This window comes from Pristis pectinata, chromosome 8, assembly GCF_009764475.1.
Source record: "Pristis pectinata isolate sPriPec2 chromosome 8, sPriPec2.1.pri, whole genome shotgun sequence".
In the NCBI taxonomy this organism is placed as follows: Eukaryota; Metazoa; Chordata; class Chondrichthyes; order Rhinopristiformes; family Pristidae; genus Pristis; species Pristis pectinata.
In genome coordinates, this window is record NC_067412.1 from 24,834,686 (window position 1) to 24,861,027 (window position 26,342).

Genomic DNA, 26,342 nt, shown 5'->3' on the forward strand with positions numbered 1-26,342 from the left:
CAGGCAGCATCCGTGGAAACAAAAACAGTCAAGAGCCAATGGCATATTCTTAGCTTCTCCACAATAGCAGTTTCTACCCCCACCCTTTTCCAGTTTGTTATTTTCCTAACCAGGAAGGGGAAAGTTTCCATAGGTGACGGCTCTTTCGACTGGTAAATGGTACAAAGCACGAGAAGGTATCAGTGAGGAGCAAGGTAGAATTTTTTTAAAAATTAGCATTTGACATCACACAGGCTGCAAACAAAACCCAGATCATAGTATACTGCAACTTGCTGCCAGCCTTGACTCATTATGTTGCACTCTTCACAAGTCAGAATGTCACTGGTTCCACTTTGACTCCCAGGGCATTAAGCAGGCCCTTCCTTGCTGTACCAAGGGACTGCTGTTCTATCACCAGTACCAGCATTAGAATGAGACATAAAACTGAACCTTCATATACAAAAAGTATCCATGAGATTTTTCAAAGAAGAGAAGGCAATTTTTCTTGGTGTCCTGACAAATATTAATCCTTCAGCCAACATCTGGGTACTATGGCACTGTTATCTGTGGGGTCTTCCTATACACAAATTAATCACTGTGTTTCCCTGCATTATAGCAGACATTACCCCTCATTTAGGCTATCCCGAGGTTATGAAAGGAGCTATACAAATGCAAGGTCTTTTCCTCACCCTGTGTTCTTCCTTAGGACCCTTTGCTAATCTAATGAGCACAAGAACAAGCATAACCTGTTTAAGCTGTTCTACTATTCAACGAGACATTTTGTCTATCTAAGTATTCTTGTTGTGTGTGCAAGTGTATTGAGTGCCATGTTGGATAGTCAGCGTCCAAGTACAGGCACCTGTTAAGACTGCAGCGTTATCCAAGGGACTGCAAAGATGCAAATCCCTGTAGCTGTGACACTTTACTTTGTATTCTGTTATTGTTTTTACCCTGTACTACCTCAATGTACTGTGTAATGAATTGATCGGTAGGAACAGTATGCAAGACAAGTTTTTCACTGTACCTTGGTACATGTGACAATAAGAAACCAATACCAATCAGCTATGTTGGGCAGGTGTTGGTGCCTGTATTCGGACACTGACCACCCTGTGTCAGAAACACACACATACATGCTAAGAACAGGACGACCCCTGAAACAGACATTCTATTCCAAATTCTGTCACTGGATGACATCTCCAGGCAGACAGAGAAAAGGATTCTAGGGTGTGCTGAAAGCCTCCTAGAAGGAATCTAGGAGAATTCTTCCTGGAAGAATTGCAATAAGCAATCTGCTGGAGGAACTCAGCCGGTTGAGCAGCATCCACGGCGGGCGTGGGGAGGAATTGTTGATGTTTCCAATCAAACCCCTGGCCCATCAGTGCTCAAAGTGGAGAAGGATCATTCAGGATAGCACTGAGAATTTCATGAGAGCACACAGAAGCCCAGCATAAGCAGCCTACCGCTCATCAATCTGTCTCTGACTGAAAGGAGAAAAAAACTTATACGTTTCCTTTTCAATGTTCAAGCCTGGAGTCACCTTTTGTTTCTTGAGAGGATAGTCCCTGAAAACAATACCATTCGCTTGAGGAATTTTACTTCTAGGCAGCCTGCTTGTAAATTTCGCCGGGACTGGCCACTTCTCACAACTTCAGACGTGCAATTGGATCGCATCAGTCCTCGGGGATGACGTGAATTAATGTCACCAGCCTTCCCAGACTTGTTTTGTTTGGTAACAAGGTAGTTCCCTCCTCACAAACATTTGAAATTAAGTCTGGTGTGGTCTGCTTGAAAGGACGTCTACTTTTTCCTCTGCCTCTCGGTTGCTAAGGATGCAGCATGCCAGGATAAACTAACGGCTGTCATACGAAAGGATTGCTTAACTTAGCACAAGGCTAATTTGATTCGCCGCTCCCTCTGCCATGGACGCTGGCGGGATCTCAGTTGTTACACGGCAGGTGGCGTTAGCTTTGGTCCAGTAACCTTCAGTTGCGCTCGATCTCCGCACAGTGTTGTGGAGCTTAGAATGAAACATACAGGCTGGAGTTTCGGAAAAAAAAGACCAAGGTAATAACCCTTCACTGCCGAGCTTTTCTTGGGAGGATAATTGCAATCGGGAGGCTGAATTAACAGGTACCATTGCAAAGGTTGGTCAGCGTTCAGGAACATCCTGTTTCTGCAGTGATGTTACTAGTATGTGGTGCTAAGATGCAGTGGATAATATGGCACCAGTGTGCTTGTGGTTCAATTTTTTAAAGGCTGTTATTGGGGTAAAATGTACACCAGCTCACGGGTTGTTCTGGAGCAGAAAGCTAATCGGGTTTTGTAGATTTTTTCTCCGCTCTTTCGCCCCGAATCCCCACCCCAACCTCTCTCAGTCACTGAATGTGCGGTGCTTGCGGTTTAATAAACTCTGCATCCTTGGATGGATTGCAGGGGCATTGTGTAGACCTTAAATCGGAGGTGTCAAAGCAAGGCGAGTGATTAACATTCAAGGACGGTTTTCCTTTTCCCTTAATAAACCGGGGTAGGTAGCATTAACAAATGATTTGCCTGCCGCCGCCAGTAGATAGAAAGAACCCCAGCTGGCAGTAAACCAGGGACCGTCCAGCCTAAAGCTCGCTCGTCTGCAGGACGAATGCAGTTACACTTGATAAATGCGCCTAGCAATTAATTATTCATAGCTCTTATCCAACAATAATACAACAAAAAACTCTCCTTCTGGAGATACTGAACGCCGCACATTAATCTGGCGGGTTAAACAATCGCTTTCACTCCGATTAACTGTTCCCCGGTGCTGAAATGAATTTCCACGTTGTCTTCCAATGGAATCAAGAAACCCCGGGACGCTTCACAGGAGCGGGTTTCAAACAAAAAAAAAGCCACAAAAGATGACCCCGCTTTCCTCTTAAACCTATCTCTTAGTCAAAGAGATAGAATGCAGGGTAGACAGAGAACCATCGAGACCGGTGAGGGGGATTTCAGGCTCAGAGCCTCGGAAACAGGAGTCTCACTTTCAGCAGTGGCAAAACAATAGGTGGATGCTCAAGGGGGCAAGGGGCACGGTCTGGAGAGGATTACAAAGGGAGGGGGAGGCAAAGCCAATGCAAGGGTTTGAAGACGGTATTTCAAACATCGAGGTGTTGCTTTATCAGGAACAACCCCAGGACGAGGGGTGAACAGCATTTTGTAAATCAGGACATTGGCAGCTAAGATTTGAATGTCCTCAAGTTGATAGAGCACCCTGGTGTTGATGTGCAAAAGGGTTGGCATGAACATGGTGGGCCGAAGGGCCTTTTTCTGCAACTCAACCACACCAATTTAAATGTCAGCACCAAAACAGATAAATCACAAAACAGTGGCAGTGACACAATGCTGTTGCTAGTAGCCTCAAAATGGAGTGAGGCACAGGTTTAACTCTTGCAACATCTATGTCCTTGTCTTGGTCACGTCCATTAGGCAAATACCAGGTCAGTCCGAGGGCATTTTGACACCTCGTGGCAGGTGAGAATTAAAGCAGTGCAAAAAGTGGGAGAAAAGAAACATGTTAAACTATCCAAACAAAACTACCTTCCCATCACAGGATAAAGCACTTGTTGTTATCATGACTCCGAAATTCAGGTCTCTCAAAACACTCAACAAACAACATGACATATTTGAAGTGTAGTTTTTATAATGCAAGTACCTTCAGTAATGACTAGAACAGCCCATATCCTCATGTGATACCTGAGCCACTGATAGACCAGGAGGTGACAGGAGGGGACAGACACCTAATGAATTTGAGATACATGTGGAATATTTTATTGAACATACAGCCTAAATCAAGGGTTTCCAATGCTCCACAGTTTCGTAGAGTCTCCAGAAATTAAGGATAAATTTCCTGTATAGTACTACAGACAATCTGGGGAAAAACAATATATTAAAAATGTGCTTTCTTATTTTCCTTGGACACTTGTTGCTTATTATATAACTAAGAGATGGGGGAAATGACTGACAAACAGTCTAGGCATAATCAAATCATTTAACAAGGAGATTGTCCACTTTCCAATGGGTGTGAACAATGCATGAGGAAGATGGGCACATTGGATGACTGATGGCAGGGCTATGCAGGAGAAAAGGTTGAAGGCAAGACTAAAAGCTGCCTAAAAACCTGCTGGAGTTGCCAATTCTATGGCACTTTCCAGTATAAGATTTAAACCTAAACAATGCAAACATGGAGATAAATATTCTTTGAAGCAGCATTGTGGGATCCATTTTATCCAACTAAGAATGGCAAGGGCCATGTTTTAACATCTCATCCAGCAGTACAGCATCCTTGATGCTCTACCCTGGTGTCATGCTAGATTTTTGTGCCTGGGCTCTGGAATCCGACTTGAACTAATACCCATTACATTAGCCAATAACCCCAAAAAAGTATGATCAATGTAACAGGGGATGGACCATTTGGAGGCCAGAATCACATGGTAAAACCTCCAATTGCAAGTACAACAAAAGGTGCCAATGAACAAATGACAATACTTTAGTTAAGTTTTTTTTTTATTAACTGGTGTCACAATGCACAAAGTTGAATAGATTTGGTGCAATGTTATTACATTACAAATATTGACTATAATTTTTTAGGTTATAAGGCAAACATTGTGCTTAATGAGAGACTTGAAGGTGGCAGTGCAGGTAAATAATATGGTTAAGAAGGCATATGAGTTATTGGGCTTCACTAGTCGGTGCACTCAATACATAAAGCAAGGAGGTTATGCTCCAACTTTATAAAACATTGGTCAGACCTCATGTGGAGTACCACGTGCAGTTCTGGTCACCATGCTGTAGGAAAGATGTGATACTGCTGGAGAAGGTGCAGAGAACATTCACCAGAATGTTGTCAGGGATTGAGCATTTCTTTTATGAGGAGAGATTGGAGAGTCTGGGCCTGCTTTCCCTAGAATGGAGGCGGTTAAGAGGGGACACCATTGAGGTTTATAAAATTATGAGGGACTTATATAGGGTAGACTGCAAAAATCATTTCCCCATATCAGAGGTAGATAAAAATAGAGGACAAAGCTTTAGGGTAAGGGGTAAGAGATTTAGAGAGGATCCGAGGGGGACCTTTTTCCACCCAGAGAGCATTGAGTACGAGGAATACACAGCCTATGAATATGGTGAAGGCAGAGTCACTAACAACATTTAAGAAGTGTCTAGATGAGCACTTGAATTGCCCAGGCATAGGAGGGTATGGGCCAAGTGCTGGGAGATGGGATTAATGTGAATGGGTGCCCACTGGTCAACGTTGACATGCTGGGCCAAATGGCCTGTTTTCATGCTGTACAACTCTATAACATTTAAACATTTAACTGTATTATTAATACATTTCAGGACTCAATTGCCTTAATCTCCCTACAAGACGATAAAGATCAGATGGCAGAACATGGGATAACATAGCAGTGGTTATGTTACTGGACCAATTACATGGAGATGTGGACTAATGATCCAGAAACTAAAGTTCAGATCACCATGGAAGCAGAGGAATTAAAATTCAATTAATTAAATCTGGAGTTTGCAATAGCAAGGATAAGCATGCATATCCAAAATAGATTATCACACAAACCAAATTGGTTCGCTAGAGTTCTTTAAGGCAGGCAGGTTGCCATCCTGATGTGGTCTGACTCCAGAAAAGAGGTAGAAAATCCCCCAGGTCAAGGCAGTCAGCAATGGTTAATAAGTGCTGAGCTTTCCAGTGACATCCACAGATTGTGAATGAATAAAATAAACTGTGTATGAGGCAGATCAGGGTGATCCTAAGTAAATGAGTCAAAACTTCCCAGAAGGATCTGAAAAGAACATTAATTCATTTCCCAAACTAGAAGTTCAATTTGCCCAGTATTGTCCAGCACACGCCATAATATCCTTCAATGAAACAAAACATTGATGTACTAGAACATTTCATGTACTTTTCCTGTACTATGCCAAATTAAGAAAGCTTCCTGATGCACTGTAGTTCCGCCGCTCTCATCCAAACTGTAAATTGAGCATCAAATTTTGCAGACACTGCATTGTCACAAAAATTGCACATTTGTGGGTACTGTAGATTTTCAGTGGAATGGACATAAAAGATAAAATAAATTTAGGAATCCAAGTCACAAAAGAAAACAAATCTTCATAACTAATTATCAAACGTTGTGGGTGGCTGCGCACAGTAGGCAATTTACTTCAATTTTATCTAATTTACTTTTGGAGATCACAAGAAAATTTGTGATGATTCAGTGCATTGAATTTTCAAACAATGAACTGATCCTTTTTGTGAAGATGAGAGCAGTGTATATAAATAGGTGGGTGGGTAGGGGAAGAGGGGATGGCAGGGCAGATTTTGCTGACTTTGCGTGGTGAATGGGAGTTGGTCGCTGATCACTTGGACGAAGTCCCAGAGCTAGATTTGTTCCTTATTTGTAGCGGGAAACAAACCTGTGCAGCTAAATACCACACAGGGCAATGCATTTCCAGCTGAATATTCAAGAAACAATAACAACACTTTGCAGTTTTATAGGTCCCTTAAAAAAAAACTCAAGGTTATTTACATGAGCATCCTCAGATGGAGGGGAGCAAAGGTATTGGTGTGTGGTGCTGATGGAAGCTGGCAGATCCAGAGACAAAGATGGCCAGCAAGCATAGGAAGCGAACAAACACATGCAAGTTACCGAATAGGCAGGAGTTTTGAAAATTCCCCAAGTTTTAGCAAGAATAAAGAATGTTGAGAACTGGGGTATTAATTGATGCAGCTTCATTATCAAATCCATACCAAAAGAAGCTTAGCAAACAACTTCTGATTTACAGAATTCCCTAGCAATTTATCCTGGGACGCCCGCCCTGTACTTTGCATTTGGTTTGTCCTAGATGAAAAATTACAAAAAATCCTTTTTAGTTGATGCCATCCAAATGACACTATGTTATAGGAATTCAACACATTTATTAAATTGGAATCCTTTGTAAATTGTATAAACATCCATCTTCAACACAGTGTGAACTCTGCAAAAAACATCATTAAGAAGCCGTGTTGCACAAACAGAATACAGTTCGTAGTACAGAATCTTTCACTTTGTACTGCCCATTTTGTCTCTGTATTTAGAAATGCATTCAGCCAGCAATGTTCCTCACCAAGCAAATGATCAGAAACAATGGTTCATTGTTGAATGTTTTAGAAACTCCTAAATGCCATACCAGTAAAGATAAGTCATTTCTTAAAGCAGTGCTGATCAAGGGAAAACATTGCTGCTGGTTTACTTGTGGTAAAATAACCCAAGCTGCTTTGTTAGCACTCATCAATTAAATTTGATATATTCATATACTTCTCTGGCATATTCCTGCACTAAACCCACATCCCTTAATAACCAAAACTTCTATGGATCTCCATCTTGAATATACTCAGCAACTGAGCCTCTTTGGTAGAGAATTACAAGGAATCACAATTCTCATTTCTGCCCGAATGGTTGACCCCTTATTTTGAAACTGTGCCCCCTGGTTTTGGACATCCCAACCGGGGAAACATCAACACCACTTTACCCTGTCAAGTCCTGTTGGAATTCTATACTTTTCCATTAGGTCACCACAGGAATTTTTTTTTGAAAGACAAAAAACTTAGCAAGTCTTAGAGTGAGAGAGAAAAAGAGGTTTACAAAGATTAGCTGCCAATTAGTTCTAGGTTTTGTCAGAGCAGGTGTCAATATAGGTCAACATGCACAGAATTGTAAACCCCCTTCTGCAAATTGGATCTTGAGTTGTATCTGCCTCCACAAACTATTTTGTCTAGAGAAATTTGGAGATACTAGTTTCTTCAGAAGCAGTGCTTTATTAAAATATACCTAGCTAGGATTGACTCAGCCTTTAACCCATAAAAAAGAACAAGGTATACAGTGGAAGAGATTAGCACATTTCATCATGATCAGGATTGAATACTGCACTTGCCATGTCTCAAATGGGGAACTGAAAAGTGGCATAGTATATTAGTCCTTTTTTCATCAATTAGTACCTCCTCCCTGCAAACTCTACTGTTTCAATTTTCAATTATAATCCTTTTTAATAAATTGAAACACAGTGTCATATTGTATTTTTAAAAAATACACCTAATTAATTTGGGTTGTTACTTTTAATTATTTGTAGCCTGAAATCTGGAAGATATTATTCACTAGTGCAACATGTGCTTTGCTGTATCCAATATATTGGAATTTACAGAACATTGACACTTACCTTCTATGGAAATGTGGGTGAGACACAGCATGGGATTTGAGTCATCATCTGACGCTGACTGAGCATTGTCATTAGGAAAAATCTAATAAAGTATTGGGATAACAAGATAATCATCTGCAATTTCAACACCAACATCATGTAACCATCCCACAAATGTCTCTAGAAGGTTCTACTATTAAAGCTAATATTAAGCACTTCTGCAGGGCATGAATGCAGGGAATAGGAGGAGGAGCAGAATTGTCCTTTGAAGACTAACTTAAGATACTAGACAACACTTGAATGGAAGCACTTCTGAAAAAAAACATTCCGAATCATTCAGATATAATAGTAAAATTAAAACTTTTTCTGCTGATTTAAGATGAATTAGAACCTTGTATCCAGCATCAAGCAATCTGTAGATGGATATAGAGTGACAAGATACATTAGCCAAAATCTCAAAAGGAGAAGTGCTCAGAGGATTTTGGGGAGAGTTGAGGTAGCCAAAGTACTTCATGAGCAGCTCTTTCCCAATAACCTAAGAAGATAAGAAATAGGTGCTGGAGTAGATCATATGGCCCCTGAATCCACTCTACCATTCAACTCCACTTTCTTGCGTGATCCCTTTATCTCTCAATTCTCCTCGAGTCCAAACAGTGACTCTAGAAGAAAGGAAAACCGAATTTGAAGATCTCCATTCACCCACAATATTTAATCATGTTCTAAAATTCTTTCCCATCATCACTAGCCTATTTCCTACCTTTCTCATAAACCATAGCATTAGAAAGAATGAGAAAGGTCTACAAGTTCTCCTCCTCTTCTTAGCTGGTCCCTTGGCATCAAGGATGACTTATTTCCACCCAGGTTTTGTGGGTTCTGAAGTTGATAATGAAGCCATTGAGGGAAGATGGCTGATGGGGTGGTGGATAGTTTAGGAAGTAGTCCACTTTTCTGTCATTTACGTAGGACCTCTGTGAGCTCACGTGCTTGATCAAGATTCTCAATACCATTCCAAGTACTCTTTGTCCACTTTGAGCTGTCATAGGCCACATATTCCTAAATCAGTGGCGATGTTTCATCTCAAGAAGGCTTTGAGCACATCCTTCATTCTTTATTTCCTATTCATCTGCTAATCTCTTCCCGTGACAGAGTTCAGATTAGAGTGTCTGTTTTGGATATCTGGTATCAAGCATGCAGATATCCATAGTCTGCCCAATGTAATCAATCGAGTGTAATTGGGGCCTCAGCACTACGGATTTTGGCTTGAGAGAGGAAGTGACATTGGTTCATTTATCCTTCCAGTGAATTTAGAGGATTTTGTGGAGAAAGCATTGGTGCTATTTTTGAGATGCCTGCTTTGGGTAGTCTACACCTCAGAGACTCATAGGAGGGCATGGATCACTTCTGCCTGGTAGCTCATTAGTTTTATGCCAGATCTGAGGTCTTGATCTTCAAATACCTTTTATCCTCAATCAACCAAAGACTGGCAGATTCTGTAACACCTCTCAAAACTGCCAAATGCCCCTTAGTACACTATAGCCTATGAAGCACTTTGAAGTGCAGTCACTGAAGCAGGAAATGCACACTAACTAACGCACAGCAATAATCCCACGAACAGCAATGTGATAATCACCTGCTATTCTGCTTCAGTAATGTCTGTTGTGGGATATAGACCAGAAAACCAGGGAAAGCTCCCTTGGTCTTCATCAAAACAGCCACATCAGAATTCACCCATCAGGGCGATGTAATATCAGAGAGCAAGCACCACCAACAACACAATTGTGTATCAGCGCTGCTTGAAGGAGTACCTAAAGTATGTGTTCAAAACTCTGGAGTAGGACTTGAATCCATAACTTTGTGACTCTACTGCATTGGTGATACCAGCTGAGTCATTACTCAGCCTCTTAATGTATCCCTTCCACAAAAAAGACACAAAGCTGACGTACAGAATTAAAATAACTCAGAGTCAGGAACAGAACTGCCTTCCTTCTACAAAGCCGAAATGAAAGGTAAATGATAGAAACAGGGCCCACCCATTTTCTTCAGTGCTCTGACGCACTAGTTTTAGGAAACTTTACAACTTTCACTTGTAAAAAAAGAAACGGGAATCTCCAGAGACCACATTCACAGCAAAGGCTCAAAAGAAAGAAATAACAGGAGAATGGGATTTATTTAAAAATGTCTCACACCCAAATTAATTAGCTTTGAGGTGTAATTGCTGACCTTTTGTAAATACAGTACAAGCTAAAATTAGTTCCTAGTTTTAGAACCATAGTGGTTGCCAGAAAAATATAGAAATATCTGTTGCCCTTGCAGTTCAGTTTGTGGATCCTACTGCGTTAACTACAGGCACACAGAAGCACGTGTTCACAGAGTGTTTGTGGACAGAAAACAATCCACCCGTCAATTCCAGATTGATATTCAGGCATTATTAACAATTACCTGGAATAAACAAGTCTTTTTTTTCATTTACAATTTTATAAACATGTCCCATGTTGGATTTCATGCACTTGCCCAGTTATACCAAACCAATACTTTGCAGTACTTTATGAAATATGTTTCCTTTCACTGAAATATTCCACAGGATGTGCAGTGTTGGCTGTGGCATGCAAGTTGTCCTGTCTAACCGTTGCAGAGGCACCACTCCTGGATTATTTTAAACTGGCCAATCTCAGCTAGAAACAGGCAGCTTGCTTCAACTGGTTTCAGTCTCCGTGAGCTGCAGAGGTAATGGGGTCACAAAAGATCCCCAATGAAATGAACCAAGAGTTGGTATCTGTAATTACTGTCCTTTCATAAAATCATATTATGGAAAAAGGATAGCCTTCTTCTGAGGTGTAATCATCAACATTTTGTAAATACAGCAGAATTCTGCAATTGTTTCCTGGTTGTTAGAAAAAAAAGTGTGGAGAGAAACATTTCATTAAACTTTTGCCCTTGCATGGCTGTTTACGAGCTCTGCTGATGTTAACTGGAGGTACATCCTGTACTTTAAACTCTTGCAACAACAGATCAAATCTGTCTTAAAATTATGGAATAAAAGGTGTTGTTCTGCTGTTTGCCATGATATTAAGCAAACTGGACAGAGATTCAGATTAGGATGATCCAAGGTAGCCTCTATTGTTGATCCAGCAGTATATACTGTACATCCTTTGAGGACAACTAGATGGCAATAAAAAATTGTTTCTGTTAAAAGTTATAAGAGTTAAACATTTCATTAGATCTGGCCTATGAGTACATGTTGATTGGATACTTAAAAGTGTGAAAAAAAATTCCTCAGCTCTGACATGTATCAAATTGATATAAGCAATAGAATTCAAATAATATAAATGTTTAAAAAAATCATTACAGTTTGTGTTGGACCAAGGTTATAAACATTAAAAAGGCAGCACAGTAACAATGTTAAAAATAGCGATTTGATATTTTTCAGACAAAGCACATGTTCATTTATTGTACAGTGAAGCAATTTACACTGATGTAAATAGTTTGTTGAAAATCAGGTGTAAGAAAACACAGACAATGAGTGATTAGGGTCTGGAACGCACTGCACTGGCTTACAAGAAATATATCTGGTGATAGTCAAGTTCCAGCTTATGGGAGCTTGGTGTGCACAAATTGACTAGAGTGGCTTCCAAATTATGAGACTTCAAAAGTGCTTTATTGCCATTAAACGTTTCGTAGCATTCCATGTCTAACTGATTGTTCTTTTGTAATTGGAAGCTTTCAATTGTAGTACCTTAGCTGCAGTTGAGAATAGTGATCGGACCTGGAAAGATCCCAGTCTGCAAACATGGGAGTTGAAGGGAAGCTAACCTGGGTCTGTGTATCACAGAATCACAAAAGTTACATCATGGTAGGAGATAATTCATCCAACCCACCGTTACTCACTCCCCTGTCTCCCCCCAACCCACCCCACCACCACCACTCCTCTAACTGTGCAGATTCTTTCCTTATAACTATTCGCCCAGCTCCTTTTTGAACAGTTGAATACTTCCACTATTACCCAATATTTTCCAGGGTTGCTAGCGTTCATTTTGGTTTGCTGCTACTCTTCAGCCATTACTTGGGGATACTTTCTGCCCATGCCCACCCATCTCCCCATTTATAGGCTTTTCAAATGTTGATATTCTTTACTATTGCACAACAGTGCCATTAAAACTATAACTAACTTGATTTTTTTTAAATCATTCAATTAATTGTCACCTTAAAACTCTACTTTGCAGTGACATTGGGATATTGTGCAACCACCTAAGACAACAACAGTACAGTCCTTTTCTTAATGTCTCATTCCAAAGACCTTGCCTCTATAGTCTGTTCTACCTCAGCAATCCTTACTGTGACAACTTAGATTCAACGTTCAAGTTTCTGAAATGGAATGTGAAACCTCGACATTCAGCCTCTCAGTGCTATCCACTGACCCATGGCTGATACCTGTAGTTGGAGGGGAGGGGATAAAGAGGTAATGGCCAAGGTCCTTCTCCTGATTTTCAGCAATCCTGATACATGTGGGGATAGGTTGTGACTGAGCTGCAATGTTCCAAGATGTTGCCTGGATCAGTGACACTTCGGGTTCAATGAAGACTAGGATGAAGGTGGCAGAAGAATAAAAGATTCTTTTCATTTTAACATTTAAAGCATCACAATCCCAATGTTAATATGTAAACAGACAAACATAAACTTATGCCAAACCATTCATATCTTGGATGACAATCAGACAATATTTTGGATTTACATAATATCTGAGACATACTAAAATGTTTCAAGAAATATACAGAAATTTTACCAAATAAAATTTGACACTGAACCATGTAATGGGGTATTAAGACCAGGTGCCAGTCTCTTGATCAAAGATTCATGTTCTAAAGAGTGCATATACTTGCAAATCAGTAAGCAAGCAAGAAATCAATAGAGAGGGATGAGAGAGGAATTCCCAGGCAAAGTTTCTAATGGTTGGGTGAAGGAAATTGGAATGAATAAGTGTCCAGAAATGGAAGTGTACAGGAACCTGAGATTATTGGGTGTGAGGAGGGTTGAGAGTTAGTGAATAGGGCATTGGTGTCAAATATATATTTTAAAAAAACACTGATGAAGAACAAAAGAAGCAGGAATAGGATAACTGGACACTTGAGCTTGCCTCACCACTCAATAAGATCATAGCTGATTCAATCTTGGCCTCGACACCACTTTACCTCCCTCACCCCATAACCATCAACTCCCCTTTCATTATATTCACCATATTTAATTGAAGTGCAATGTGCATCTCCACCAGAATATTTTCCATCTCCAAGTCCCTACAGATTCTTAACCAACCTAAGATAAGACATGCCAGTGATATACAACCTATGAACCAAATTCCCCACCACTGTTAAACCAACAAAGGGCTTAAATTCCACTTTGAAAAAAATGCTTCATCTACTAGAGTTTCTGATGCCCCCTTTATATAACTTGCATTATGCATATTACTGCCCACTTAAAACTGACTTCCAAGGATCCAAAGTAAAACTCTCATCCCCGAATTGAAACCCCACCATGTTTTCACATGTCCTGGTGTAATCTTCTCCAGCAGCCATACACTGCTCGACACACCTGTGCTCCTTCAGTTCTGGCCTCTCGACCATCCCTGAAGAGTTATTGATCCAACTATTGATGGTTGTGCCTTCTGTTCATTGGCCCTCTGCTCTGGAATTCCCTCCATGAACCTCCATTTCTTTTTTCTCCTTTAAGACACTCCTTAAAGCCTTCTTGTGGTCACCCATCCAAATGTTTCCTGGTGTCCAATTTTGTTGGACATTGGTCCCGTGAAGTCCCTTTGCAAAGTTCCGTGTGATTGTCTAGAAATTGAATGGTTTCTGTAAGGCATACTTAATGATGGCACCCGTTGGGCTAACAAATGTTTTGATTGCCGTAGGGGTATTTGGGGGTGGGGTGGGATGGCACAGAGTGGGACATTGTCGAGCCATGTAGTTGCCTGGCTGGAATTGGAAGGGTCAAATTTCAGAACGATGGGTGGAGAGAGTGTGGGAGTGGTCCAACTGGTTTGGTAGAGTGTGGCAGCAGGTTGGTGGGGAGACGGGAAGGGATGATGGTTAGCTGTCTGTGAGTGAGTTGCGGTGGGAGGCTGGTCACCTGTCAGGGTGGGCTGTCAGGTGAAGAGATTACTTGTTGTTGGGGAAGATTGGGTGGAAACCATCAAGGAGTAAGTGAATAAGTATAACAATTAAAGAGCATCTGCCCAGTGCCAGACCTGCTCAGCTACATCCCTTTTAAGTAACAAGAAGCTGGCCTCAAAAGCTCTGTAAAGCCCAGATTCTGCATAAGTGGCCCCAACCCATGATAGACTTGGCACATGTGAACAAAAATCTCAAGGAACTCTGCCTGGACAGGTGATGCACACCTTTGGTCATCATTGCCACATCCAGGTTGCTCCATACAGCAAAAGTACAGAGGAAAATCCTGGACTTCATGCAGGAAGTCCTGATTTTCCCATGTATTACTTCTCATTAAAATTGAATCATGAAGCACAGTAAAATTTGGTGCTACATAATCTAATTAGTAAGTAAATGTCATTCTTCCTAGCAGCTGTCTGTCCTGTTTATTTGTCATCCACGAATGAAGTAGAGGTAACTCATGTTATATAAAACACAACAGGTTTAATTAAAATCATCAATACCATTGCCGCAAAACAATATACAAAGCCTATTGTTATTAATGCATCGTCGTACAAGCAATAAATTTCCATCTGCAGGAGCTCAATAAACAACATAGTTAACATTATATGGCTGCACAGCATAATTTAGAATGTCATGATAAAATGGAAAATCCATATTTATCTGAGGAACAGGAAGAAGTTGTTTTTCCCTACACGCAGCAAGTGCTTTGGGTGTGGAATTACTGTCGGCAGAGTCAATCGTACTGCTTAAAAAAAGGAGTCTGATAAAATTTTGATAGGAAAGCATTTACATGGGCTCATGGAAGGGAGCAGGAATGAGACCAGCTGGATTGCTCTCACATGGAGCTGGTATGGACTCAAGGAGCCAAATGGACTCCTGTGCCGTAGCCATTCTGTCATTCTGGTTTAGTGTCAAATTGTGCTGAAAAATGCAAGTCTACATGAAACAGTAAACAAGGGATCTGATGTGCCACCTTTGAGTACATGTGTTTTTTAATTGTATATAAATAGGTCTAATTTCATAAACTGTTTATTAAAGCAAGGCATTCATGTTTTGTAACAAAAAGATTCAGTTTCTTTTCTTCTCACTGACGCCTTCTCAGAAGGGACTGGGGAGACAGAGGCCACCGCCAATTTAGCGTGGGTTAGCCAAGCTGTGCTGACTGAAGTGAGGAACTCACAATATCAATGAACAAACAGTGCACTGATCAGAGATGGTGAACTCCCATTGTCATCATAAGCAATAGGCAACAAATGCCTCATTAGCAGCACCCATAAAATCACAAAAATAACTTTTTCAAAGAATTCCTATCTAAACCATTTTGTATGAACATTATATTCATACACAATGCATTTGTTAAATTCAGAAATAACATGCACTAGGCAATATTACCAATACTTTACAAAAGCAAAATACACTGGAGGTTAGGAACTGGCATAGAAACAAATGCTCAGCAAGGAAGGTAAAACAAAACTGAAGGGCTCGAATAAATTGGAAGCCAGGGCAAGTGAAGTGACATGGGTGCAGCATCATTAATGGACAGAGTATCACACAATAAATTGAAGGTGCAGCAGACTTGTTTCATTAGCAAAATGCAGTTAGTGAAAGATAGGAACATAATACAAATTTTACACAAAAAAAATCAGTCTTGGTTGTTTACAGCATTAATAGACAGAGTAAATACAGAATTCCTCATATTTTTATTCCAGATTAAATTTGCCATTACATCCAAACTTTAATTATATTGAGGTGAAAATGCAACTTGGTACAGTCACTTTCTTTTTTGATTCGCTCTCATTCTTTCACTGAAATCAACTGTGAAGTAAAAGAATCAAAGCAAAAGATTTAAAAGAACCTGGCAGGGATCTCCAAAATTATGTGCTCCAGTACGACAAATTAAACAATTTCTCAAATTGATCAGTTATTAAACATTGTGTTAAGATCACTGTAAAGATCAAGGCAGGAGATTAGTAGAATTTCTTTATGAAGACAATTGCAATAGAATTTCGATAGATTGCAAGAGAAGTGGATAAATATTTTAAAATGAGAAGTTTGAAAGAGGATAAAGTTGTGGAAGGAGCTGGGTCTGGCTTTTAATAATAAAGTTATGCTAAATGGAAGGAATGTATTTGACCACCATGTTTGTGCTGACGCTTTCGAAGTGCTATTCAATTAGTTCCTCTGCAATGCACCTTCTTCGTAGCTTGACAAATATTTCTTGAAGACCATAAAACCATAGGAGATGGTAAGAAGAGAAAGGCCACGCAACCCCTCCAGTCTACTCCGCCATTCAATACAATTACAACTGATTGGACATTCTCAAGTTCCACTTTTCTGCCTTTTTCCTAGAACCTTTAATTCGCTGACTGATTATAAAACTATATACGTACATCTCAGCCTTCAATATACACAAGGACTCTTTCCCCATTACCCACCCCCCCCCCCCACTTCTCTATGGCAAGGAATTAGAGTGGCTTACCACCCTCAAAAGAAATGTTTCCTCATCTCTGCCTTAAACAGATGCTCCACAGGCTCTGGATTTTCATATGAAAATCAACATCCTCTCAGCATTTACCCTGACTCACCTCCTAAGAATCTTACATGTTTTAATAAGGTCGCTTCGCATTCTTCTAAACTCCCAGCCCAACCAGTTTAATCTTTCTTTGTAGGACAACCACTCCATAACTGGCAGCATCTGAGTGAACATTGCCAGAACAGACTCCAATAAAATAATATCTTTCCTTTAATAAGAGGACCAAAATTATTTGTAGTTTTCCAAATGTGGTCTTACTGGTGTCTTATGAAGTTGTAGAAAGACTTCCTTATTTTTATACTCCAGCCCCCATGAAATATAAAGCCAACATTCCATCAGTCTTCTATACTACCTGCTGCATTTGTGCAATAGCTTTCTATATTCCATGTATAAGAACCCCCAATCCCTTTGTGCTGCAGCTTTCCAGTTTTGCTCCATTTAGATATTACTGTTCTTTTATCCTTGATTCCAAAATGAACAACTTCATTTTCCTACTTTATACTCCTTTTGCCAATATTTTGCCCACTCAATTAACATATCAATATCATTCTGTAAACAGTCTGTACCACCCTCACAACTCCCATTCTCACTTATTTTTGTGTCCCTTGCATATCTGACTACTGTGCATTTCCTTCCAAGTCATTAACACATATTGCAAATAGTTGTGGTCCCAGCACTGATCCCTATGGTACCATACTGATTACAGGTTGCCAATCTGAAAATGACACCCTATTCACTGCTTCCTGCCTGTTGGCCAATCCACAGCAATATATTACTTCCAACACCATGGGCTCTTGTGTTGTGACTTAACATTTTGTGAGGCACCTCGTCAAATGCCTTCTGGAAGTCCAAATACAAGGTATCTACTGTTCACCTCTATCCACTCTGGTTGAGATTTTCTCAAAAAAAGTCTAATACATTTATCAGAAACAACTGAGCAGCGGAATGGTATAGCTAATACAGCCACTTCTTCACAGCTCCAGTGACCCAGGTTCCATTCTGACCTCTGAAGCTGTCTGTGACAAGTGCACACATTGCCCCTGTGACTACATAGGTTTTCTCTAGATGCTCTAGTTTCCTGCAAATTTCTCTGGAAATGTGTGGAGAATAAAAATGGGATTAGTGTAAATGGGTGCTTGATGGCTGGCATGAAGTTGGTAGGTGAAGACCCATGCTGTATGACTCTATAATTCGATGACAATTTCCCTTTCATGAAGCTGACACTGCTTGATTAGATTCTGATTTTCTAAAAGTGCTGCTATTACTTCCCTAATAGTTGATTCTGAATTTTCTTACATATATCTCCAATTTCTATATTTTTGCTTCCTCCAGGGTACATTCCAGAACCATAACAAATCACATTAATAAAACATAATCAACTGGCAATTAGCAAAAGTAAGAGAATGGATTTCACAAATTTTGATTATTGCAACAAGGAAAAAAATTCTACAAACTTCAATGATTTAACTAATGCATGACTTGAGGGCAGGCACAGTAGTGTAGAAGTTAGCGTAACGCTATTACAGCGCCAGCGACCAGGGTTCGATTCCGGTCACTGTCTGTAAGGAGTTTGTACGTTCTCCCCGTGTCTGCGTGGGTTTCCTCCGGGTGCTCCGGTTTCCTCCCACATTCCAAAGACGTGTGCGTTAGGAAGTTGTGGGCATGCTATGTTGGTGCCGGAACCGTGGTGACCCTTGCGGGCTGCCCACAGAATATTCGATGAAAAAGATGTATTTCACTGTGTGTTTTGATGTATATGTGACTAATAAAGATATCTTATAAATCTTAGCTATTTTGCTTAAATGTGGATTTAGTTAGCAGATAGATGCTAGCCTTTTAAAGTGCTGGGCTTAAGATTGGGGGTCACTTGCACTCTAGGACTGGAGTCATTTTCTAGGTGAACAGGGTAAACCAAATCACTACTCAAAAGTTGTGAAAAGATTGTTTGTGCATATGACATTGTTCCCTTGACTTAAGTGAGTCAAAGAAAAACACAATCTTATTTGCTGCTTCCAGCAGTTTCTGTGCACAAGTTGCACACAAATGGTTACACAAATTCTGAAAACAAAAGCATTACTTCTGGTTAGCATTAAGAAAATTCTTCAGAAGATATTTGGAACTGTCCTTGTTTTCATCAACCGCTGGTTGCATCACAGTGGTTGCACTTGCAAAAAAAAGAGTTCATAAATTGGAAAGCTCTTTAGAGTGTTGAGGAAGTGATAGCCAGGTTCTTCTGAGTTACAGACACTATAATAATAAAAACAGTACATTTTTGACCACAGCAAATATCAGCACATCATCTTTAAAATAGTAAGCAATGGAGTTTAATCAGATGAAAATTTACTTCTTGTCAAAAATAGGTTTGCTGCCCTAATGAGGTTGATTACATGGTCCTGAATTGGGAGTGGTGGAGAGGTAGAGGGAGATCCATAACTTGAAACTTGGATAACTGAAAGCAGTCACTGGTACCCAAGTGAAGGAAGTCAGAGTTTACAAAAAATCTGAGCTGCACAGACACTGTATTCTCTAGGGGTTTTAGGACTGTAGGAGCTTGTAGAAACAGGCAAGGACGATACCGTGGAACTGCAACTGCAGTACCTTCATAAAAAACATAAGAGTGGGTTTCACATAATGAAATTATAATATATAAGCCCCCACTGCTAACTTTGCAAAGCTGATTATTTTTCAGGCAGAAGATTTTAATTTTAAGTTGAAAATGTGTGTTAAAAACGCTCTAATAATTTAGATGCAAAAGCAATGGGTCACAGTACTGATTGGTAGCCAGAACACCACAAAAGTTCTAAACTTCTTAAGACCATCTGATATAAATTGAGATTGTTGCTAATTTTAACTCTTCAAAATATATCTTTAAATTAAGCTTCTTCCAAACTGATTTTTCAAGAGTAACAATATCCCATAATTTTGTGATTTCCAGTTAAATTGGCAGGAAGTGTCTCTCCCCCTCCTTTTCCAAAAAGGTGCTGTATAACTTGGATTCATAATTCTTGGAAAGTACCAGCCACCGAACCCATCCACCTGGGATGGAAAATGCTCCAGCTTCAGACTGGCTTGTCAAGTCATGCAAACCCCTGCAGTAAATTCATCTCAGCATTTTAAAATCTGAAATTCATGCATAATATCCATATAGAAGTACAACAATTTGTTCCAGAAAAAACAACATTCATACTCCTCTTTGCACTTGTCATGGTAAACATTGCAGAGTTTAAAACTGGATGTTTAGAAATGTTTTAGAAATAGTCTTTTTATTAAAAATTTGGGGTACTGCACATCATCAGTTATTGATAATATCAGTAATAACACTCCACCAAAAATAAAATCAAGTATCAAGTTATAGTAATTTACCAGAGATGGTTCAAGGATGGAGATCAGTAATAAATGTTACTTCTATAATGCAATGTCTGAAAGGAAAAATCTAGAAAATAACTTCTCGATATAAAGTCCTTTATGGATAATTCAGCGTATAACAGCAGCTAAAGCTAATAGCAATCATCATAATAAGCATGTTCTCAGGGTAATAGCTTTTTGAAGTCAGCTCTTCGTTTCAACTGATACTCAGCTCTGTAATGAAATTCTTCAGTGCAAAAAGAAGTAATTAGCACAAAAGAAAGACGCAAACATTAGTGCCGATTACTAGCACAGATTTAGTATCAAATTATTGTGCAAGGAAAAAGATTACATCACAGCTCAAGTGTTAAACATAAAATGTTACCTCTGTGCCAAATTGACATTTACTGTAAATACTGATTAACTTTTGCTTCTTTCAAGAGTTCCTAAATACAGTGGCATGCAAAAGTTTGGGCACCCCTGGTCAAAATTTCTGTTACTGTGAATAGCTAAGCGAGTAAAAGATGACCTGATTTCCAAAAGGCATAAAGTTAAAGATGACACATTTCTTTAATATTTTAAGCAAGATTACCTTTTTATTTCCATCTTTTACAGTTTCAAAATAAAAAAATGGAAAAGGGCCCGAAGCAAAAGTTTGGGCACCCTGCATGGTCAGTACTTAGTAACACCCCCTTTGGCAAGTATCACAGCTTATAAACGCTTTCTGTAGCCAGCTAAGAGTCTTTCAATTCTTGCTTGGGGGATTTTTGCCCATTCTTCCTTGCAAAAGGCTTCTAGTTCTGTGAGATTCTTGGGCCATCTTGCATGCACTGCTCTTTTGAGGTCTATCCACAGATTTTCGATGATTTTTAGGTCATGGAACTGTGAGGGCCATGGCAAAACCTTCAGCTTGTGCCTCTTGAGGTAGTCCACTGTGGACTTTGAGGTGTGTTTAGGATCGTTAGCCTGTTGTAGAAGCCATCCTCTTTTCATCTTCAGCCTTTTTACGGACGGTGTGATGTTTGCTTCCAGAATTTGCTGGTATTTAATTGAATTCATTCTTCCCTCTACCAGTTCCCGTGCCACTGGCTGCAACACAAGCCCAAAGCATGATCGATCCACCCTGGTGCTTAACAGTGGGAGAGGTATTCTTTTCATGAAATTCTGCACCCTTTTTTCTCCAAACATACCTTTGCTCATTGTGGCCAAAAAGTTCTATTTTAACTTCATCAGTCCACAGGACTTGTTTCCAAAATGCATCAGGCTTGTTTAGATGTTCCTTTGCAAACTTCTGACACTGAATTTTGTAGTGAGGACGCAGGAAAGTTTGGAGAAAAAAGGGAGAAAAAAGCAAATTCTGGAAGCAAACATCACACCAACTGTTTAAAAAAAAGCTGAAGTTGAAAAGAGGATGGCTTCTACAACAGGATAATGATCCTAAACACACCTCAAAATCCACAGTGGACTACCTCAAGAGGCACAAGTTGAAGGTTCTGCCATGGCCCTCACGTCCCACGACCTAAAAATCATCGAAAATCTGTGGATAGATCTCAAAAGAGCAGTGCATGCAAGATGGCCCAAGAATCTCACAGAACTAGAAGCCTTTTGCAAGGAAGAATGGGCGAAAATCCCCCAAACAAGAATTGAAAGACTCTTAGCTGGCTACAGAAAGCGTTTACAAGCTGTGATACTTGCCAAAGGGGGTGTTACTAAGTACTGACCATGCAGGGTGCCCAAACTTTTGCTTCGGGCCCTTTTCCTTTTTTTTGATTTTGAAACTGTAAAAGATGGAAATAAAAAAGTAATCTTGCTTAAAATATTAAAGAAATGTGTCATCTTTAACTTTATGCCTTTTGGAAATCAGGTCATCCTTTACTCGCTTAGCTATTCACAATAACAGAAATTTTGACCAGGGGTGCCCAAACTTTTGCATGCCCAAACTTTTGCATGCCATTGTATATTCATTTAATAGAAGTCATATAGCTGCAGTCCATTTTTGTTCTATTAACCTTAAAGATTTAATAATGGTACATTTCAATATTAAGTTCAGACAAAGCTGGGGATTCCTTTTGTTATACATAATATTTTGTCTCTTATGAAAGTACAGGACATAAAAAGATATATCATCATTTGTGAATACAATTGGACGGATTGTTTTTACCAATTGTCTGGAATGAATGCCCCAAATGTCAATTAGTTGGAAAAAGGATTTCAACTGCTAACTGAAACATTTTCATTAGGTAAGGAATTCTCCTATTCTACACAGCATGTGTTAATCGGTATTTTTTTCTTCTCCATCCACCCAAGTACCCGCGCCCCATTACATACAGGATGCTCACTCGAATTCGAGGGCAAGTTAATGTCTGATGGCTAATTCAGCAAAAGGGAAAAAAGGGTTTCAGCTAATTGCAGCATATTTTTTCGGGAAGCCATCAAGTGAGAAACAATCGCACATATTTCAATGAAGTATTAATGCCAGCCATCAGAAATCGAACACCACAGACACACGCAACTATGTGGAATGACTTTCCAGTACTGTAGGTCAAGAGCTTGGCCTTGACTATCAAGAACTGTGATTAGTAGCAAAGGCCAGAAAAGCAACAATCACAAAGCTTTCAAGTTTCTAACTTCTGCAACATGAATTAACTAACCAACAAACCCTAAACCTAATCTGAATCAAGACCAAAAGTAATGCCTTTTAAGATAGAGATGAACAAACCTACAATTATTGACAGGAATCACAATGCAACTGCAGGGACCATGATTGTGTCCCACTGGATTATCCAACCAACAAGTAAAGCGCACTGCTATCAAGAATGGCAGATTAATTTTTGACATGTTGAGATGAATTGAATTAATCCATCAAGAAAGACAAATGTAAATACAACAGCACTTTAAGGCACGATTGACAAAATCAGTCAATACATAACCATTGAAAATTTGAGACGATTTTGATTATGGAAGCTCGCCTAGCATCGCAAATACTACTATTTTCCAATGAAACTGAACTGAATGAATCCAGCTATTGTAATGAAACCTTAAACTGTGGCTACATCATTAAAAACCAAAGTGACAGGCATTTTTATATTATCAGCCTCTTTCTATCCTGTTTGTATACAATTTTTCTATTTCCCGTGGGCTTCATTGGGAATGGCTTGATCCTGGTGGTGAACTTGAACCATCACAGGAAGATGACCATCCCAGACCTCTATTTTGTAAACCTTGCTGTAGCTGATCTCATCCTTGTTGCAGATTCCCTCATTGAGGTCTTCAATCTCAACGACAAGTACTACGACATAGCCATCCTTTGCACTTTCATGTCTCTCTTCCTGCAGATCAATATGTACAGCAGCATCTTCTTTCTCACATGGATGAGCTTTGACCGGTACCTTGCCCTAGCACAGTCCATGAAGACCACCACGCTCCGAACTCTACAGCATGCAAAGTGGAGCTGTGGTTTGATCTGGTTGACATCCATCCTGGCTGCATTAATGCCCTTTGCTGTGGTACAAGCTCACCATACAGGGGAAGTTCACTTTTGCTTTGCAGATGTTACTGAGATCCAGTGGTTAGAAGTCACTCTTGGATTTGTTGTCCCATTCTTCATCATTGGACTCTGCTATTCACTGATTGTACGGATTCTAACAAAAGCGCAGAAGCATAATCACATTTGGCCAAGGCGCCAGAAGGCCCTTCGCATGATTGTTGTGGCTGTTCTGGTTTTCTTCATATGTTGGTTACCAGAAAATGTCTTCATCAGTTTTCAGCTCCTACTAGCTACGAAGGACTCATCGGTTTCCCTGAAGAACTCACTGGGGCACTATTATCCACTCACACGTCACATTGTTAACCTGGCTGCTTTCTCTAACAGTTGCCTGAATCCCATTATATACAGCTTCCTAGGAGAGACCTTCAGAGACAAGCTTCGCTTGTACATGAAAAGGAAGACAAGCGTATCCACAGTTTACCGGCTTTGCAACAACACTTTGAACTGGAACATTCCTGTAACCACAGAGGAATCTTTTGCATAGCAGATAATATCTCTATAAGCCCAGGCAATTGAGAAAAAGGCACAGTTCACATCTGACTGTCTTTGGTTGTGACATGCAATTTGGCCAATGGGTTGAAAGTGAACTAATGGATGCACAATAATGGAATTCAACATGCAACAACCAATCTCTCCCTTTAACAACCAAAAAAATTTATATGTCAATGATGGCAACTGCTTGCTTGGCCAACTGTATTTATTGTTTAGTATCAAATAATACTTGTTAATGTGACTTACTTGAGGCATGATATTTAATGCACAATTATACTGAAAAGAGATATTAAAATTGATAAAATAAACCCTTTACTTAACCAAGAAGAAAATAAAAAATGGTGCAGGATCATTGAAGTTTCACTCACTTCAAATGCTTTGTACAATATCTTTGAAACATACATTTTAGTTTAATTACCAATACACAAATTAAGGTTGGTTATGCATGGTTAGCTACCTACAAATTTCTAATTTGCTGTCTGAGAGCTACATCTTGGCACAACAAATGGTGGTGGTTGTGAAATATCAGCATGCAATTGATAAATCAGTTGTCTTATCAATTAGACATGTTGCAGTGTTCAAGGTAAGTTGCTCCAATTTGACAACATGCCAATGGTCACATACATGCCAATATAACATCTCTTCCCAGAAAAGTGAGTACATAGTTCACAGATAGAAATAAGTGAAAATAAAACCTATAAAAGAAACAAATTGAGAACTGGATTGATTGACTTAAGGTACCCTGCAGACAGACCAGAGGCAAATACAAACAGGTTGCCCAAGACATAATGAGAGTCTGACAAGAGGAAAAAGTGAGGAAGAGAGGGAAACAGGGGGAGAAAAGAAAAAGAAAAAGAGAGAGAGAGAGAGAGAGAGAGAGAAACACACAGGGAGGATCATGGGTAGTGAGAGCAGAAGAGAGAGAAGCTGGGATGGATAGAGAGAAAATGAGGATAGGAAAAACTGAAAGACAGAATTTGCACTTTACTTTCACAAATTCAGGACCTCGCATAGAACTTTTTGGCCAAAGAGGTTTTCTTCTGAAGTGCAGCTACTGTTGTAAAGTAGGGAACTGAGGCAGCTAACTTGGACATAAGAAAATTCCACTGACAGCTATGTGATAATGATCAGTTACTTCAATTTAGTGATGTTGGTTGGAGCATTAAAATTGTAAAAACATTGAAAAGAACACACCTATATTTCCTAAAATTCTGTTCTAATGAATAGTCATCAAACTGAAACATTAATTGTTTCTCTCTTCACAGATGCTGCCTCACCTGTTAATTACCAACAATATTTTCTGTTTTTATTTCAGTTTGCCAGCATCTACTTTTAGATTTCTAAATGTGCCTTTGAATTTTTGCTGATAACCTGACAGACACATCCTCAGTTTATCCTATCAAAAATGGCACCCCCAATCGTGTCACATTCCTTCTATACTGCACTAGAGCTTACAGGAGTGGGAGTTGAACCCTCAACTGTCTGACTCAGAGCCCAGGTTACTACCACTAAATCACAACCAACAGAATAGAAATACAAAAGACAAGCAGCTGGAGGAACTCAGCAGGTCAGGCAGCATCTGTAAAAGGAAATGGACAGTCAACATTTCAGGTCAAGACCCTTCATCCGAGTTCCCCCAACAGTTCGTTTTTTGCTCCAGATTTCAGTACCCGCAGTGTCTTGAGTCTCCAGAACAGAAATACAGTTTGGCCATAGGCAAAGGCAAATAACATATTGTCAGGTTAAATTATCTCACAGTAGTGAAAGCAAGGTTGAAGCATGTTCATTCAGACATCAGGAAATAAGATAGACCCAGATGGTCAAGGACATGGTTAACTCACTCTGCTAAGTTCTTAACTTGTCTGGTCTCTCCTTTGTTCCTCCTTTCCCTTGATGGACAAACTATACACAGTCATACAACATAAATCATTGTGGCAGTGCAAGTCAAAAAAGAGTTGTAAAGATGCAAAGAGAATCCTTGATCTGATATCTAGCAATGTTTTGGTTATGTTAAAGGCAACACAAAAATAAAAGATGCTCCATCTATTCTGAAGATACCATTTGGAAAAGC

General features: G+C 39.7%; 2 protein-coding genes across 4 annotated transcripts in view; one reads left to right on the forward strand and one right to left on the reverse strand.

Annotated features, from left to right (window-relative positions):
* Positions 1 to 26,342, reverse strand: part of LOC127573099 (uncharacterized protein C7orf50) — a 281,007-nt gene that overhangs the window by 200,747 nt on the left and 53,918 nt on the right. The gene's annotated exons all lie outside the window — the stretch shown is intronic.
* Positions 1,546 to 24,569, forward strand: gper1 (G protein-coupled estrogen receptor 1). Of its 2 annotated transcripts, none has more exons than XM_052020955.1 (2): positions 1,546 to 2,043; positions 22,540 to 24,569. In XM_052020955.1, the coding sequence occupies exon 2, from the start codon at positions 23,190 to 23,192 to the stop codon at positions 24,261 to 24,263; it is 1,074 nt and encodes a 357-aa protein (XP_051876915.1). In that variant the 5' UTR covers positions 1,546 to 2,043; positions 22,540 to 23,189; the 3' UTR covers positions 24,264 to 24,569. The 2 variants fall into 2 exon arrangements, with proteins under 2 accessions (XP_051876915.1, XP_051876916.1); XM_052020956.1 differs by having other exon boundaries at positions 2,033 to 2,123.